The following is a 19,407-nucleotide window of genomic DNA, read 5'->3' as shown; positions in this document are numbered from 1 at the left end:
TTGAACTCACTCTGTTCAATAAGATATTTAACTGTGGAATAATGAAACTGTGTGTAAAGATGCACACAACGTTCAATAACGTTGCAAAGTCCAATATAATCCAATAATATGCAAATCATGTTAAAATTAACCGTATTTCGCCAGGCACAAGAAGAAACTCGTCGGTTATAGTCATCCTTGCTCTTCAACAACCTGATTTTGGATTATTCTGAAATATACATTTTGTTAATTGGGCTTTGTTTTCTCATTTAACACCCTGTCCATAAGAATCGAGCAAGAATTGACCAAGATATGCGCCTCCAAACCCTTAAACCCTAAAATCAAAAGTTGCAATTTTAACAAGTTGCAATTTTAACGCTTCAAATGTGCCTGTTACATTTTGTTCTTTATTGATTGGCCCGTTGTGCTTTTGTGCCAACACAACGACGCGTTCCCATTAAAAAGCGTTGAAATTGCAACTTTTGATTTTGGGGTTTGAAGGTTTGAAGGCGCATATCTTGGTCAATTAACAAAATGTATACTTAGTATTCCAATATTATTGTTTGTTAACAAGCAAAGATATGACTATAACTGACGGGTTTTGTGCCTGGTGTATATAGTAACTTACCGTCATCTACTGTGATAATTTCCTAACTAATTTGAGAAAAAGTACATAATACGGTATGGTTAAAGCATGCATATAAACACATCTTTGGATAATAACATATGATAATGATACAAATTAAAAGGAATAATCAGAAAGGATTAGGGTGATTATATAGCAGATGCATATGATATTACTTCGACCTATAACTTGGGCCTATGAAGCAGAGCAAAATCGTCAGACAAGCAGCTAGCTGAGTTAGGCAAGAATTCAGGTGTTAAAAAGCCTAAAGCTGGTTTCATACTTTCTGCCGCTTGCCGCTGAGCGGCATGACGCTTCATCATGCCGCTTGTACTTTTCTGCAAGCGGAGCGGCACACCGCTAAGCGGCAGCGGCATGACTCTGAAAGCTACTCTTGCCGCTCAGCACCGCTCCAAAATCGTATTTTGTTCTCATACGTCAGAGCGGCACCGCTCCGAGTTGACTTGAATTCAACTCCCAGCGGTGCTGCCGCCGCGGCAAAGCGGTGGAGTAATCGATATATCGGCTTGCCGCTGGTCATCGCTAGCGTTTTTAGTGAGATTGCGCAGTGAAGTAAAATCATCTTCAGAGCGGCAAAGCGGCAAGCGGCAGGAAAGTATGAAACCAGCATAACTCACCATCTGTACTAATATTGCCAAACTAACCCCAAAATCTCCTTTATGACTGGTCAGTGACTTATTACAGCATGACGTGCAAATGCTAATAGAGACACGATTCAGGCAAAAACCTCAATTAGCTTAAAACTGAGCTAGACAATTATCGCAGTAGGTTGTCGTTATAGAGCGGATTAATTTAAGCTATGGAGACCCACACCCTTATTTGGTGGGAAAATGCGTGACTGCAAACAACACATTCAGGAAAATGTACGGCGATGGAGTTATGCGTAAAGAGATAGCAATGTGACGTCATAAGTCTAATTTTTGGTTCCACGGGGAGCGAAAATGAAAATAGCTCCAACTTTTTTGTTTAATTATTCGTTTTGAAAATGGGTCCCAAATCACGTGTTTTTAATTAATCATCAGTATAAGTACTTTTACTCTGCCAAAGGTGATAACTTTAATATGCACACTTGTAGTGCATGTGAACGGAAATCTTTTACACTATATTGAATTTATATTGAAGTTGACTTACGTTTTTCAGATCCGAGGACTTCTTCCATTTTGTGTCTGTAAAGGTATTTTAATAAACATTTAATTTATGATTTTATTTTCTGGAAAAAGAGTATCTTGATTATTTATTATTTGTTGATGCATATTATTCGCTGGTGTTACAGACCCGGGTCCGTACGTCATTGAATTCCGGACCCGGGTCCGTTTTCCTACTTCGGACCTGTTGAATTTTTTGGAACTTTTGTTATTATACGTTCCACAACTGTTTGGAGTAACCTTTATTTTTTTGGTTAAAATAGGTCTATATTTTTTCCCGATTTTATAGTAGTAGTAGTAGTACCATAATGCGATATTTGATTTTTAAAACAGTTTAGGTTATATACTTTTCTTGCGTGTCGCTGACATTTTTTGGAAAAGAGCCATAGACCCATGTCTGTCTATGTATTCACCCCCGTCCCATTTAACGTAACCTTAAATGGAACGGTCCATTTGTCAGTCTTGGATCCCAATGATTTGATAGAGCGCATGAGAAATCACACAGCAAGTTTTAAGTTGTTATAGTACATAGCACCTGTTACACAGCCGTGACGTTAGTCACGGCTGTGTCTTTTTTCTTACATGTTCTTTCTTTTTACCTAGCCGGGACACCGGCTAGGTCTTGTGATGCTATCGGATCTTTCTTTCTTCTGGCAACAAATTTCAAAATGCTTCTTCTCTTACATGTTACATCGTACAATGACGTCACTTGCACATATGCATCGTCTACATCCAGTGTATATAGGGTGTTCACAGATTTGGGGTCAAAGGTCATTAAGGGGTCATTTCCGGTATAAAACCAAATATCTTCAAAATGCTTCTTCTTCCACAAATTACATGTGATGGTAACATGCTTAGGTCATGTGACTTGACTTGGGTTGGTGTCTATAGGGTGTTCACAGATAAGGGGTCAAAGGTCATTAAGGGGTCATTTCCGGTGAGAATGCTAAAATATTCAAAAAATCACTGTCTTTACAAATTACATAGCAGAGTGTTTTCATTACCACACATGCATCGCTACTAACCAGGGTCTTTGGGGTGTCTACAGTTACGGGGTCAAAGGTCATTAAGGGGTCGCTGCCGGTCAAAAACCAAAAATTATCAAATATGTTCATTTTTTAAAATCTCAAAACGTAACCAGACCAGAGTAATATAAACTTCATATATGCATTAGTGTTACCCGATATATGCACGGTATTTTTATTTTGTTGGTCAAAGGTCATTTAGACGTCATTTCCGGTTTTAAGCTAAATAACTTCAAGAATTTTTATCTCCATAACTAAGTATTGTAAATTTTTAAATTTAGACTGTAACAATGCATTTTTTTGGTGTATATGAGGTTTTTTTATATATTTGGGTCAAAGGTCATTAAGGAGGTCAAAACGTCAAATTTGCAAAAAAAATTTTAAAATTACGGAAAAGTAGCTGTATCTCAGCCTATGGAAGATGGATAAAGCCCTACATGCTACAGTGATGCACCATTAATGGTGTGAGATGTCCATAATAGCCGGTCAAAGGTCAAACTTTAAGTTAAGACTGGCATTTCCGGCCCTGGCTAGGTCCAGATCTGTAACCAGATCTAGTTCTTCTTCTTCTTCTTCTGTCAATTTTTACATTGCTCTAGCACTCACATGCTTACATCGATTTTGACCTAACTTAGTCACAATGATCATTCACCGTGCACCTACAAGTTACATGAAACTCATGGGGTCAAAGGTCACGCAGAGGTCATAGGGGTCAAAAACGTGATTTCAACTAAAATGCATCTTCTCCCACAACTTACGTAGGACAGCGACGCCACTAGCACACATGCATTAATATTACCCAGTGTCTACGTGGTGTACACAGATTTGGGGTCAAAGGTCATTAAGGGTCACTTCCGGTATAATACGAAATACCTTCAAAAAATTTTATTAGCTAAACAAACTATAGGGCAGTAACGGTATGTTCACATCTGAGTTGCAGTTACCTAGTGTATATGTGATATTTTTTTTATATGGGTCAAAGGTCATTAAGGGGTCACTTCCGGTATAAAACGAAATAACCTTTAAAATGCATCTTCTCCCACAAATTACGTAGGACAGTGACGCCACTTGCACACATGTATTGTAATTACCTAGTGTCTATAGGGTGTACACAGATTTGGGGTCAAAGGTCATTAAGGGGTCACTTCCGGTATAAAACGAAATATCTTCAAAATCTTTTATTAGCTAAGAAAAACGTAGGACAGTAACGGTATATGCACACATAAATTGTGGTTGCCCAGTGTATATGTGGTATTTTTTAATTTGGGGTCAAAGGTCATTAAGGGGTCACTTCCGGTATAAAACGAAATACTTATAAAATGCATCTTCTTCCACACATTACGTAGGACAGTGATACCACTTGCACACATGCATTGGTGTTACCCAGTGTATATGGGGTGTACACAGATTTGGGGTCAAAGGTCATTAAGGGGTCACTTCCGGTATAAAACGAAATACCTTCAAAATGCCCCTACTGCCACAAGTAACATGGCATAGTGATGCCACATGCAAATGTACATTGACACTAGCCAATGTCTATGGGACTTTCATATATCTTGGGGTCAAAGGTCAATAAGGGGTCACAGCACGGCTGTGTTCGTGGTCTTAGACCACAGCTAAGTCTAGTTATAGTTTTTTATGTAATCAGTTAGGAGCCAATGAAATTGCAGGAAGCGCCAAAGTCAGTGCTGAAAATGTCGTGTTGACTCTAGCAACATATGGTATTTGGAAAAAGAAACAGATTCCTCACCTTTAATATTTTCCTCAATATACTTGAATCCAACGGATTTGTCAACCAAGTAGGAAACACATGCTAATAATAATTTTTATCTGACAAAATTCTTTTGAGCTCAAGTTTGGGCACTTAAAGGGCTTAGACTTTGATCTTTGTCCTGTTTATATAAACGTAAATACAGGGTGTCCCAAAAGTCCCTCTACCATCATATCAATCTGTAAGCGCTCTTTTTTAAAAGTCATAGTTCATTGAATTTACAACCGTATGACAAAACAGGCGAAAATAGTAACTTTTTGCACAATATTTGTAATTTAAAGAGAATTGACCATTGCTCCTTCTAGTGATGCTAGTATTATGGACAATATAAGTGTGCTTTTTCATTTAATGACATAAAATTTGAAAAATATTGTAAGGAACACTTGGATAGGTAAAAATCTGCTTGGATAGGTAGTTTTCAACAGATTTTCCACATTCGCCTTGCTATAACATTGAATTGCGTTATCTGTTGACCTAGTGACGAAAAATGTTTTTAGAGGAAAGTGTTAGCTTTCGTTTGATATAAAAAAATCTGATTGGATGAAGGGAACACTTGAGGTTTCGACAAAAAACAATCAAAGAGGCCCATTCTCCACAGCTCTCACATTGCTATGCATCCAATGTAGTGTAATCAAAGACTGTGGTGGAGACGTTCATTGCTGGTTGTTCTCTGCTTGGAAGCTCTAGGACGAAAATGTGTGCTCAGGTTTACCGAGGTGGAAACTGTGCGCATGATGGTTTATAAGAGAGCCGTTTTTGTATAGAAACCTTTCCATATGTTTGCACATTCATAACTCTAGTATTCAGCAACCAACAACAAATTTGAACATGGTATCTCTGAATAGAGAAAATCAATTATTTGACCAAATTTAACATATAAACCTACAGTAAAAACATTTTAAAGAATACAGAAGAAGACAATGTTTTCCGTCGAAATTTCACTAATAAAGAAGGTGGAGAAAGACATTCAAAATTAATTTTCACTATTATCAACGAAATAGCACACATTTTTGTTCATACCAGTATTGATGTTGCATTTGAGGTGTATTTTTGATGACAGATTAAATTGGCAAAGATATTCTTGGGACACCCTGTATGACCGTCCAAGCTGATATATAAAGTTCTATCTGGTCTTGTCTGAGAGTACCAACTTAAGAGAGGCCGACTCCGATCGCAAAACTGAGGTCTGAGGTGTGAGCTTGGGACATTGTGTAAGAACTGGACGATGTAAAAGAAACTGCCATGCGCAGACAAAAATGTGACTTTGAATACGTAATGAGCTGGACCTTGAACATGCGCAGGTGATTCTCGTATAAATAAAGCAGATGATGCCGCAATAAAAACGTCTCAGACTTTTCTGAAGTTATTTGTAAGTATTTCTTTCATAGATTGTTATAATTGCCGTACCTTTAAAACGTGTGATAGAGTTACTTATTTAGATTTGTTTTTGTATTTTTATTACCGATTTAACTCAGTAATTCTGACTCGTTATGCATAGTGATGGTACTATTTTGTCACGTAAACATACGTGACCGCTGGTACATAAAGAGACTACGATATTGTCCTCAAAATCGGTATAGGCAGTTTGTGTAGGGTACCGTGGGCTTGGTTTTGTTGGTAAACAGCAACTGAGATGCTGATGTTTGTAACAGTCATTTTACGTCACGATAATCAAGAAACATGTTCACACTAAAGATATCTATATCTTCAATACAAAAGGTCAAACTTTTCATATGATGGACGGCTTTTCTTCCAAGCTACATACATTTTAAGTACATATCATTAGATTAATATACTTCGAGGACTGTCAACTTTCAAAACTATCAATGTCTATTAATTTGCCATAAACTGTGTATTATATCGCGAATTTCAAAACAAATCAAAATAATTTGATATCAGAAGGACATTCCTCGTATTTGAATGCAATTCGATATGTCTGATATGCTCTCGGGTCGCACAAAAAGTACGTGAAAACGTCGCTATCCGAATAACCCTTAACAGCATTATTATTAGAGTCACGCGATAGCCGTGACCAGCAAGTTTTAAAAAAAAAGACTGATAAAGAAGACTAATAACAGATGCTCCCGCGAGACTATATTTACAGCTAACATTAAAACACTTGACTTCTATTGTTCGATGTTATTTTTCGCTGGGTACTAAATGTATCTAAAACCATACTAAATGTTAATTACAGTCCCAGGTGAAATATCTTGACAACTCATTAATTCAAAAAGGGCCACCAATCCTACAGTCAATCATTGTTCGTAATAAACAAATATTTTTGCTTCCATTTCACGCGGTATTTCATAGCGAAAATAAGTGGCAAATCATACTGATCCAGAATTTTTAGACACTGCTACAGGTCTACCTGGTTATCACCTTCACACTACTTTTTCAGATTCACTTCCAATTATACCCTAGCAATTTCTGAAATACCGTACATACAAATTCCGAACCCCATTCGCCAAAAAATCAAGTTTTTCACAATTCTTTTGTTCTTTTCGGACACATCAATTCATATAATAAATATACTATTTCACAGTCGAGTCCCGTGGTGTAATGGTTAACGCATTGAAATCCTAATCCGGGGACTCGAGTTCGAAATCCGATGACCACCTTATTTTTTCAATATTTTATTAAACAATAATTTTATTGTCATTAATCAAGGATAACACAATTTTAAACATCCATGATGATATTATTTTTTTTTATCAAAGCAAGATGTTTGATTCTCAGGGATATTATTTATTGCAATTAAGGGCCTATTTAAAAACAACCTATGTATGGTGCATGCAGCCGCTAGCTGAACAAATAATAAAAGAAATCTTTTTATTAATTTCTTTATTTATTTAAATCTGAATAACACAAGAAACTAGATCAGGTTATCAATATTTTTCTAATTTTTAGTTCTGTCCTACCACGGGGCGATTCGCATGATAATAGGACAATAAAACATGTGATATGTATGAATGGTTGTTGAATCGATCTAGAGACCTGTACCTTTGTCATCTTCAGCTATCGTAGAACTGTATTCCAACATGACTGTCATTTCGATTGTTATACCGTTCCGGTTGGTTTATTGCATACACTCTATAGGTGTGAAAAATTATTGTTCCACTAGTATGGAAGGCCATCAGGGACAAAAACGTATCCAAAAAGATAGAACCAAATATGGAAGGCCATTAAAGTCATAGTTACGTAAAGACAAATTAGCAAAGCGGCAAAAATACCCAAATGCCTATTAAAAGGAGGGACTGTCCCCACCGCAGACACACGGAACCCCCGATTTTGTTTTATTTCGTGTTTAGAAAATATATACCATAAGCTTTAAAATGGTATATCATTTGACTTCAAACGATATCCAAAAGCGGGGTTATGAATTGTTGAACTCTGTTCCTTCGACAAAATTATATTTTTATCGGTTCTACATGTGTCCCTTTTTCTACATTTCTGGTAATAAATATCCAACAGTCATAATTGGCGATCATTTCAAATCATCCCCAAGTCAACGAGGTTCAGAAATATCCTCTCATTGTTCATTGTTGATTATACATACCTAGACAAAATACAATGCTTTGTTATCTACCACTTGAACAGGATTTAGCCAAAGCAAACAAAGACAAGAACTATTCTATAGAAATAGGTAGAAGCTCATTATCCTCTTCAGCAGTAGTATTATTGATTGATTTAAACAGCGTTTGATAAGATACTTGTCGCAACGAATTGATACACCTATGAATGCGACCTTCACATACATTTTACACTTTTAACTCAGAATACAATTTGCCGAGTTTACGGCTGATTCGCCGCGTCCACTCACATATTGTGTTCCCGTAGTTCATTTGTACGGAACTTGTGCGACAGGTCAGGCGATCGCCGCACCAGTTTTGAGCAAAGCAAAAAAAAAAAAAATATATATATATATATTTCTCCTATTTAGAAGCAATTAAAAAAAATTAACACTAATACTAAAAAAAGTTGTTGTAGTGTTTTTGCATATACAACGTTTTAAAAATGTGACCTATAATAGCAGTGATCAACAGGCACTCGAGCAAGATTTTCAATTAGTGAATATATGCAACTTTTAAGTAGGCCTATGCATCTTTTTTCATTCAAAGGGTCACCGTGGCAACAAATGTGGACAATTATCAAAGTTTGCAAAACAAAATTGGGCTTCATTTTGCTATTTCAGCTTTAAAATTTGATGGATAGCTTTATTACGGGTAGGCCTATTTCAGGTGCGTAGCCACGGCTCGGATCAGCAGGATTGATCCGACCAAGTTTGGTTTAAGAAAAAAGAACAAAATAAACACTAGTATAGTAATAATTAGTTCTGCTCGGGCCAAATAATACGAAAACAATTCATAGTTAGGTTTAACTGTTTAGAAGAGAAACTGATATGCCCTCCGTAATTACCAAAATTGTATCAACTTACAAAATAATGATGCTATTTATTGGTCATAGTAAGCCTAATGTAGACCAATGCTACTCAATACTAGTAATTATAGTTCTGCTCGGGCCAAATAATACAAAATCAATTCATACTTTTGGCGAATTTTAACTGTTTAAATTCAGATTTTAGATTCACTGATAACAAAACAACGCCATTTTTGAAGGAAAACTGATAATATGCCCTCCGTCATGACCGAAATTGTATTAAAGAAAATGTTGTCACCACAAATTCACACGTATTCTCTGTAGGTTGCACAAAACTATTTCCAGTTCGTTTAACATTATTTCTGCTTTGAACATGAATAATAGACCATGAACAGGGAGTCTGAACAGATAACATGTCTTGACTTTCAGCCTTATCAATAATATTTTGGTTCATACACAGCAAAAACACTGTTTAAAATGTCGCTGTTTAAAACGATGTTGTTCAAACTTTAAACAACATTGTTTAAAAGACAGTCCTTGAATTTTAAACAGTGTGTGTTTAATTCATGAATAATACCGAAAAAAGAACTTTTAAACAACGTTGTTTATAAAAGATCGAATTTTGCAAAAGAGGGGTTTTCTTCCTTGAAATCAGGGTCAGATTCATCCTCATGGCGGATGACTATATGATAGACTTGCTCCAAAAGTGGGAAATGCCAGACCTAATTGATACATTCAAAGGTAAGTGTTTGGTTTAAATATTGTTTGATGTGATAGAGTATTATATGAACACACAGTTGTGTGTTGTACATGCTAAATGATGCAAGCTGTGCAGTAGTATATACAGCCGTGACAATTACAGTGTGAGTGTAAGCTTAACCACATCAAACATTAAACCAAACACTTACCTCTGAATATATCACATTCACACTGCTCATGCACAGATGCATGGGGCTGATGTGCATGTTTTACAGTCAGTTCTTCTTTCCAATTCTCCCAAGTAAATTGATTTCAACAAACAAACATTTTTAAAATTTTTAAACAACAAGTTTAAACAACTATGTATGTTTTAAACAACAGCCATAAACAGCTTTAAACAACTGTTTGTTTTAAACATTTGTTGTTTAAAATACTTTAAACAACTGTGTACATTTAAACAACTAAAGTTAAACAACCCAGATGTTTAAAAACTGTTGTTTAAAAAATTGCTTAAAATTGGATGTTTAAAGTTTAAACAACCCAAGGTTGTTTAAACTTTGAACAGAAGTTGTTAGAGCGACCGGCGTAAACAGTGTTGTTTAAAAATTTTAAACAGTTGTTTAAAATATTTTTTACTGTGTATTGTGATGAACAACCATCAATGTGTATACAAGGGAATTTTCCCACGACTCTTGACTTACAGTAAAGTGAATTTATTTCAAATCAAGATTTTAACTTGAATTTTATGGGCTCCATAAATGCGCGATATGCGTTCAGGTTTTGTGTGGAAATTACTCGTTGATATTTATTCCTGCTATATTAAAAGTTGTATTAACGGAACTTAAAATCATTTTTGTATGGTATGGATATTTTTAAGCACAATTATTTACATGATAATGGTGGCCATTTTTGGGCAATGGGCAGGTTAAATTAATACTGCATGGGCAAAATAATTTACTGGTGCTCATCTTTTTAAAAAAAAAGTAATGTTAGTGGAAAATGGTCCATTTTAAAAATAATTCAAACTTTTTCCAACAAAATTGTACACACTAATAGTGTAACACTAGAGCGGTTACCGCACCATAGCTGAACCATGTGACTTCGGCAGCATATTGTGGTATAGGCCTAGGCCGATCGCAGCAACTTTAAATCTGACCTGGCCTTTGACCTCAGATGACCTTTGCAGTTTTATACTTGTGGGAGTGTCAGGGATTGTTTTCCCTCAGTTACAGCATGATCAGATCAATTTTAAATTTGACCTGACCTTTGACCTTGGATGACCTTTGCAGTTTCATACTCGCTAAGTGTCAGGGATCAATTCAACAAATAAAAAAGGCCTAAATGCATGAAGACATGACAGGAGATACAGCGTGCAGAAACGCCATCACCAAAAACGTGTGCTTCTCTAATGACCATCTTCCTTCATTTGTTATCACCAAGAGTCAGAAGCTCTAAGACTGATTTATTTTCAGTGGACAATATTTAATTTGTCAATATATTTCTTTTGTGCAATAAGTTCAACATGAAAAAATAAGAGAAAAATAAAAAGTAATAAAGAAAAAAAAAAAATTAAAATAACTTGTGCTTGTGCTCAACTATGGTTAGCCACTCTTGACACCCCCGTCATCTTGCGCTCATAAGTTAAGTTGCTTTTAAGATTCAGAAGTGAAACTTACTTGACAATTACAAAAAGGATGAATAAAATAATATCTGAAAAATTGACATTGTTTTGTTGTACCATCACAAAATGCGGTTCATTTTCTACATGTAACCTTTTTATGGGACACCTTGTATATATTGATGGGTCTACTTTCAAATTCTCAGCGGCACCACCCCCCCCCCTTTTTTTTTCCCGGGTTTTATAATGTGAAGTTCTTAATCTGCATATTTACCATTGCAAATTGGGGAAATTATAATTATAGAGTGAGTTTTTCTTTTCCGTGATTCTCGCGCAACCGGGACCTTATTTTGGTGTTAACTTAAGCCTAGAATATCCGCAGATTTGTTTAAAAAACAACAGGAAATGGCCTCTAAGCGCATCCAGAAACAAAAATTTTCCAGGGGCCCTAAAGCGGGCCAATGGACCACACGCCGTTACACGCTCGGCTCGCTAAGCTCGCTACTCTCGAATTGGATAGTATATTTCTAGCGCCGCACCACTTATAAATCCCTTGCGCCGGGCCTGTTGTATGATGTCAAAATGGACTGCGGAACTCTAGGATTGCCAATAAGTATTTTTAAATTATGAATGTAGTATATCTGCCCTCATAGTGCATAGTCATTATTTGCTGAGACTAAAATATCACAAAGTTAAACAACTCAGCTTGTTATCAGCGCTATACACCTATTTTGATATTTATCAAGTTACTAGCACTATCATGTTTTGGCTATAACGTTTTAACGTTATAACGTTATAGCCAAAACATGATAGTGCTAGTAACAAAACTATTTTTAAAAGATCCGACCGACCGATCCTACATCTTGGAGGGAATCTATGGACAGTCTAACAATACTATACTTTTTGAACTTATCAGGGGATTTACATGTATACAGGCCTATATAATTATGTACATGCACATATAACACTGCTAAATTGTAGGCTAATACTTACCGACTGTTCAGTGTCAGAAGTGGGTAAGTGCAATAGCTGCCATGAGAACATTGGTAGTCTGCACATAGTATAGTGAACTTGGACTTTAAACATTGACTTACTTTACATGCATGCCCATTATATTCGTATCTTGTTTGTGTTCTACAGAGTTAAAAACACGTTGGGTTCGAATAAATTCAGGAAAATAATACCAGAAGGTAATAAATCATTTCCTTTTGTCTTTTTATATAAAATGCTAGAGTAAACAATAGCCCACGAGGAGTGGCACAGGTCAAAAACTTATATAGGCACCTGGGCACTATAAAAGACACCCACATGGGCCAATCAGTGGTTCACAGCAGCTTAGGAACAACAAGAGTGAAGGGATATAGTAACTTAAGTATCAGACACATTAAATGAGATGATTATGCACTCTGCTATGATGTTTCAGAACAGTGATGTTCCCTATTTTGTCAACTTCTGGAAGATATGTCAGATTATTCTAATGTGGGTATTATAATTAAGTTTTTTTTTCTCATAAATAGCGTTGTATATTTGTAGGCAACCATTGCTTGTAGAACCAACGGGCAATCCAATGAATTTTGGGTGTACGGGTCAGTGCGGTTGGACGTGATGTATTTGTGTCAAAATTGTTAATATGAGTGCTTTAAAGTTGTTGTCATCAGCCCTCCGTCAAATTTGTAACATTTTTTTGTGTTAATTGTTCTTGCTCAGCTTTTTAGCCTGTTTACAATCAGTCTTGCGTTTGAAATGGTTAAAAGTCTACTCGGGATAGCCACACTGTTTAAGTGCGTGCTATATTTTGCCTTCTTCATGATCTTTGTCCTCCTCTGAAAAAACAATATTCATTCTATCAAACAGTTTGCGGACCACGCCCAGCTGGTGATTAAAAGGGTCGTTAGAAGTAAAATTTGAATACTGGTCTATATTTGTGACTTTTCCTGTTTCAAAACCTGTAGCTTATCAACGTGTATCAAGGTTCTTTTACACTATATAAATTTCATCCACGTAACGTTTCTAGAACCGTATGGTTTAACAGCATAAGGTTAAATACCACTAATTATGTATTACACGTGTTTCAATGGGAAAATGCCTAATTTCGGGTGGAATTTTCTCATATTCAGAACTCTCACAGTTCAATGTCACCAATATCAGGTGAAACTATATGATTTAGATGCCAAATGATCAAAAATTCAACATAGGTTGACCTGAGACTTTTCTTGTTTTAACGCACTGAACCGTAAACACCTTAAAATGACAGTGCGCCCTCGAAGCTGAAAGTTACAATATGATAGGGCGACTATTTTCTAAAAACCGAAGCCGTGCGTATGAATTTTGGTACTATTACATCAAAAATGTCATATAATGAGAGAAAATGTACCATTTTGAAGCATCAAACTCTAAAAAGTACTTTTTGGCTATATAACTTGATCAATTTCAGCGATTTTAATGCAGTCTTTTCGAATGCCATGAAAACAAATAGTTCCTCGTCGTATTTCAATGTATCGCCCAGGCCTATTGGTGGTCTTTAACCATAAGGGGCCTGTGGCTATGGCTTGCTGCTCCTGAAATTCGGAAAAAAGTTCGCGACAACCGGCGACATCGAGCTTCCCATAACCGCATCAAAACACTGCTTGTAGATTTTTACATTCCATAAGTCACGTTTACGATCAGGTGGTTTTATCAAGATGAAATTTATTTTATACAAACCTAATGTAACACTTCAAGAATGAGTTGATATTTGTCATGTGAAATACAACAAAAATCATATCCTTACCCGCTATTTTAAACAATATTATTGCTTTACCATGCATGTTTACAGACAGAAAATGGAAGAAGTCCTTGGATCGGAAAGAAGTAAGTAAAACGTATCTAGACGATTCTGGTAGAAGATCAATACTAAACAATAAATGTAATTAAAAAATACTACTTTTAAGCAGTAATACGTGTACTTTTAATACTTAAAAGTATTAATCATATTTTTTATTTATTTATCGTCAAATAAATACTATGTAAACAAAACTATTACTTACAAATGTGGCGCATGTCAGCACAGCAACCGGCGAATTTAAAGCTCAGTACCAAGGGTTTGAGACGACAACTTGGCAAAAAGCATCATCAACATGCCGGATATTTTCATTGTTTATTATTAATCATGAATTAAGATCGAAAATATTAAAAAGGTTAATATTATTTGCAAAATCTGCAATATCACTATTCCACTGCTGCGATTTTCACACAGTGAAAGAGCTTGTGGAACAGGCCGTGTCTATCCCCCAGACAGAAGAGGAAGTAGTAATGTACGAATATAAAGGAGTGATGTATCCAATGAGATTATGTACGCCGTCGTTGCTACAAGCTATGGAAACATGGGAAGCACGACCAGAGGATATATTTGTTGTTTCGTATGCCAAAGCAGGTAAAGTAAATATCCTCTTTCTACTTTCTTCTCTTATAGAATAAACGATAGGATTATTTTGAGAGAAATGCATAGATAAATGACAGCTAGTGAAAATTTTTTTACTGACCATCCGGGATTTGAACCCGGGTCCCTCGGATCATCGGATCTACCAACTGAGCTAATAATGAGTCAGATGGAGAAGGGCAGTGATGTTATTATTATATGTATAGATCTTTTAGGAATTTTTGTTTTTACTATCCTATGTACCGGTCCAATATTTTAGACCACTGGATTCAACCAGCAACTATGTTACGCAAATTACAGCAGGGGTCCTAGGTGATGAACTCCTGAACCAACGTCAGCGTGAGACTCGTATGTTGAGGGCGGTTCATTATTTTAAACGAACAAATCAAATGGAAAAGTTTGTAATGATTATTTACATTATTGACAATAAATATTAATTTCAAAATTACAATTGCAAAAAGCCGTCCCCATATCAAAATAACAGATTTCTTTGAAAAAATCACTGATGTCTAATGGATGTCGTCTTAATTTACATGATCATTTGGTCAATTATAAATATTCAACCAATCGATAGCTTGCCTCTATTTCTATATAGCTCGCAAACCAGCGGAATTTGTCATAGGTTTGCGTTGCTAGTAGAACAGCCGTGAATTTAGTGTTTGCGAGGCAGCAGGTATAATACGCTGAAATAATAACATTATGATAAACTTGCTTTTTTGTTTGTTTGGTTTCTTGCAAAACAGGGACGACTTGGATTCAAGAAGTAGTGTCAGCCATCGCAAACAAAGGAGACCTGGAGAAACTCAACAAGTCTCATACATTCTTCCGCGTACCATTCCTTGAATTCAAGTTCTTTATGGGCTCAGTTGTACGTTCTTGTTTCTAAAATAAAAGGAATGTCAGTTGGACAGCCCAAAAAATATAATGAAAATTAAGATGTTTACATTTTTTAAGACATGCATAATTGATAACTGAACCAAAAAATGGCAATGGTGAAATCCATCTGGTAACACAAAAATCAGACTTTAAAAATTGGGAAGATTAAAAAGGAAAACTTTCATGATTTTATTAATTGTGCTCAAAACAAGTGCGCCTTTATTTCTTTAAAGTGTTTATATAGAAGAGGTCATATTTTGACATGTCAGCTGATCGCCAGTGGTTATTTTGTGTGTGTCAGATCAACTGTACAGTACTGTTGTACAGCTTTGAAACATATTTGACAAGTTAGTTGACAATGAAAAGCTTACTATACGCGTGCGCAGCACATTAAACGTGTGTGTGTGTGTGTGGGGGGGGCAGGTTGTTCAGTTCCCCCGAATGGAGTCTGATTAGGAGTGTAAGGTGCGGGCATAGCACCCTTCCCCGATTTCCCCCGAATGATCAACACAAGTGGGGCCAGTGCCCCCCTGCCTCCCCCTTTGGCAACGCCACTGAAGCCTCCATAGGCATGATAGGTCATCGTACTTAAGGCTAATAGAAGTGCATGGCTGTAAGTTTCCAATTCCTGCTCGAGTCCCATCTTTGTGTTCGCCTAATTTTCATTATTTTGAATAACATGCACTTTTCTTTAAAAGAAATTATTAAGATTCACCTCGTCTTATTGGTGATTCGGTTGTAGAGGACATTTTGTTCAAATTATTTTTATCAAATCGTGTTTCAAGCCAATACAACATTTTACATAATAACATGAATAATTATGATAATGGATAATGAACAATGAAAAGCGATCTCATCCTTTTTTATGTGTCCAATTGGAAACTAACGATACCACTTATATTCTTTGAATAGGCCCTACAAGTTCCGGAAGTACATACAATCGTCGATAAAATGAAGTCTCCAAGAACCATCAAATCACACCTACCAGGTCATCTACTACCACCAGACGTCTTAGAGAAGAAGGCAAGGATAGTATACGTTGCCAGGAATCCCAAAGATCTGTGTGTATCGTACTACCACTTTCATATTATGAACCCACAATTGCCCACACCGAAGTCTTGGAATGAGTTCTTTGAGCATTTTTACACTGGAAAAAGTAAATCTCTAATTTCATTTTGTTTTGTTTGGGTGAATTTAATCTTTTTTTTACAATTTCCCATTAAGTTAACCCAATGTATTGTGTTGTAAATGTATTGTGTGAATAATATCTGTATGTGGCCGTCGGAGACATGCCACGTGATTGGTTTCAATAATTGGTAATGATTTCCAATCAACAGAGGGGGTTATTTTGTTCACCTACATCACGGCAATACGCATGTGCATCAGTTGTGGCTCATGGGTAATTGTTAGGCAAACACGGAAATTCGGTCCGTACCTAAGACGTAGCATTAGTTGGAGGAAAATATAAAATTTTCTTTGTAAAAAGGAGTCGAATCATGGGATCGAACCCTGGATCATTACCTCTAAAGTGGATATCATAACCGCTAAAGCAGCAAATGTTTGTTGTTGCTTATCTTATATGAAATTAATTTTCATACTTACAGTTACCTTTGGAGCATGGTGGGAGCATTATCTATTCTACTGGAATCTACGACATGAGCCCAATGTTCTGTTTGTGAAATTTGAAGAAATGAAAAAGGTAATCATGTATTAATAATAACATAAACGTTGCATGCTTAACGATAATAATAGGCTTGGTGAACAACACATACAGACGAATCCGAGATATCTATAAACTGCTCTATAATAATGGAACGTGTTTTTTTCTAGTCAGTATTAGCTCTTGATCAGAGCCCTCGCAGTACCTTAGAAGATCCAGTGATCCCTGAGTAAAATAAACCCAAGCAAGTGAATGATTTGTAAAAAAATCCCTGTCTGGTATGGTTAGACCATTCTGTAAAAAAAATAATACCACTCCTAGTACAGAGCTTGCCAAAGGCAAGCTACACTATCGACTAGGCAAGTTACATACGTCACCAACCAGCACCTCCCTGTCACCAACAAGTAGGCCGACTATGCAGTATTACTGTCTACCCACAGATATTGGTCTACCCCACCCACCAACCGCTCAAGTCCACTCACCGAGGCGCAGCCAGTCTTTACTATAGTGTCAGAGGGCATAATGGCATGGTTATAATTTTTTCTTTCAATTGGAAGGAAAATAGGTCGGCTTTTTAATGTAAACTCCTATGCAAAGTTCTGACATCTTTCTAACTACCATTAGATCTTTTTGATACAGTCAGTCATAACTGACGATTTCAACTATGTCTTGCACTAATTGATCCTTGGATTCTCAAGCATATTGTTATAGAAAAACAAGGGGTGTTCTAGAAACGGCATTGTAAACAGATATTATCACAAAATCTAAAATTATGACCAAACTAGAACACATTAACAGATAGAACCGCATTTGTCGAGCCCGCAATTAAATAACCCAGTGCATAAATGTGAATACAACCTCTATGCATATTTTGCACTATAACTCGAAATACAATTTGCCGACTTTACGAGCGGTTTGAGATGGATGGTCACATTTGTCGAGCCCGCATTTAAATAATCCAGTGCATAAATGTGAATACACATTCATTGAGCATACATTTTGAAGACACTATTGGTGGTTATTTGAAACTTGCTCCTTTACGAGATGACTACAGATTTAAATTGCTTAATAAAAATTCAGCAATATTTTTTCATTGATAGAACCTAAAAGCAGTTGTAGAAAAAGTAGCCACGTTCTTGGGCTACACATTATCTGATGACGTCATCAACCGTATCGTTGATCACTGTTCATTTGCAAGCATGAAGAAAAACCCCATGACCAATCCAGATTTGATGTTTGGTGTCGCTCAAAAGCCGCTTGACCCACAAAGGAAGGAAAAGGCTGCTAACGACGGTGTCACCCTTGAGAAGCAAAAACAAGAGAAGGGCGCTTTTATGAGGAAAGGTTTGTTGCAACATTTACAAATCCTTAGCAGCGTTTCTATATTAACCATACGCAAAAAATAAGCTCGAACTTTTTAATCTACGTAAATACAGAAGATGGTGTATTTACTATTATGGTACGTAGCCACTCACCCGAAAGATATATAATTTATGGAAGCTAATGAAAGTGTATTCTTTACGATTCTAGACCCGGTAACACGCCCAATAAGAATATCATATAATTTTGACCTATCATTTGCATCGTTTCATTTTTTATAGGTAAAGTTGGTGACTGGCGAAACCATTTCACTGTAGCACAAAACGAGGCCTTTGACGCATCTGTACAAGAAAAATTGGCTGGGAGTGGACTTACATTTGATTACTAGACCCGGTAACACCTTTATTGGGCAAGATGGCATAATATGTACAAACTTGTTTGGGATGCAGTTAGCAAATGTTCAGACATTTAAGTAACATTTGGTATTACATAAATAACTGAACATTATGCTGTAATTTGAAAAGTACATAAAAATTCGAACATTCTGCCAACAAGTATACGTAGCCTCAAGACGTTGGTTTAAACCTGTTGGAACAGTGTGTGTGATTTTTTCCTTAAAAAGTTACCTTTTTCAGAGTCTTGGTTAGCAGCGACGTAGCTTGCGACACCATCACGGCGTCTTCACTCAGCGTAGTGTTTACAATCATCCGGTCACATGACCACCCGATTGGTGGTCAAGTGTCAGCAGATCATTGTAGATGGCGGGCAGGTCGTAAACACTACGCTGAATGAAGACGCCGTGATGGTGTCGCAAGCTACGTCTCTGCTAACCAAGACTCTGAAAAAGGTAACTCTTTAAGCAAATGTCAAGTA

General features: G+C 36.5%; 1 protein-coding gene across 1 annotated transcript; it reads left to right on the top strand.

Annotated features, from left to right (window-relative positions):
- The first annotated feature begins 14,082 nt into the window (after positions 1–14,082).
- LOC140163246 (sulfotransferase 1C4-like) lies at positions 14,083–18,922 on the top strand. The gene is made up of 7 exons (XM_072186644.1): positions 14,083–14,110; positions 14,496–14,672; positions 15,422–15,546; positions 16,467–16,710; positions 17,159–17,253; positions 18,315–18,558; positions 18,816–18,922. The coding sequence occupies exons 1-7, from the start codon at positions 14,083–14,085 to the stop codon at positions 18,920–18,922; spliced, it is 1,020 nt and encodes a 339-aa protein (XP_072042745.1).
- Positions 18,923–19,407: the final 485 nt, after the last annotated feature.

Source organism: Amphiura filiformis, chromosome 10, assembly GCF_039555335.1.
Source record: "Amphiura filiformis chromosome 10, Afil_fr2py, whole genome shotgun sequence".
In the NCBI taxonomy this organism is placed as follows: domain Eukaryota; kingdom Metazoa; phylum Echinodermata; class Ophiuroidea; order Amphilepidida; family Amphiuridae; genus Amphiura; species Amphiura filiformis.
The sequence above is the reverse complement of the archived record's forward strand: the minus strand, read 5'-3'. Positions and strand labels throughout refer to the sequence as shown.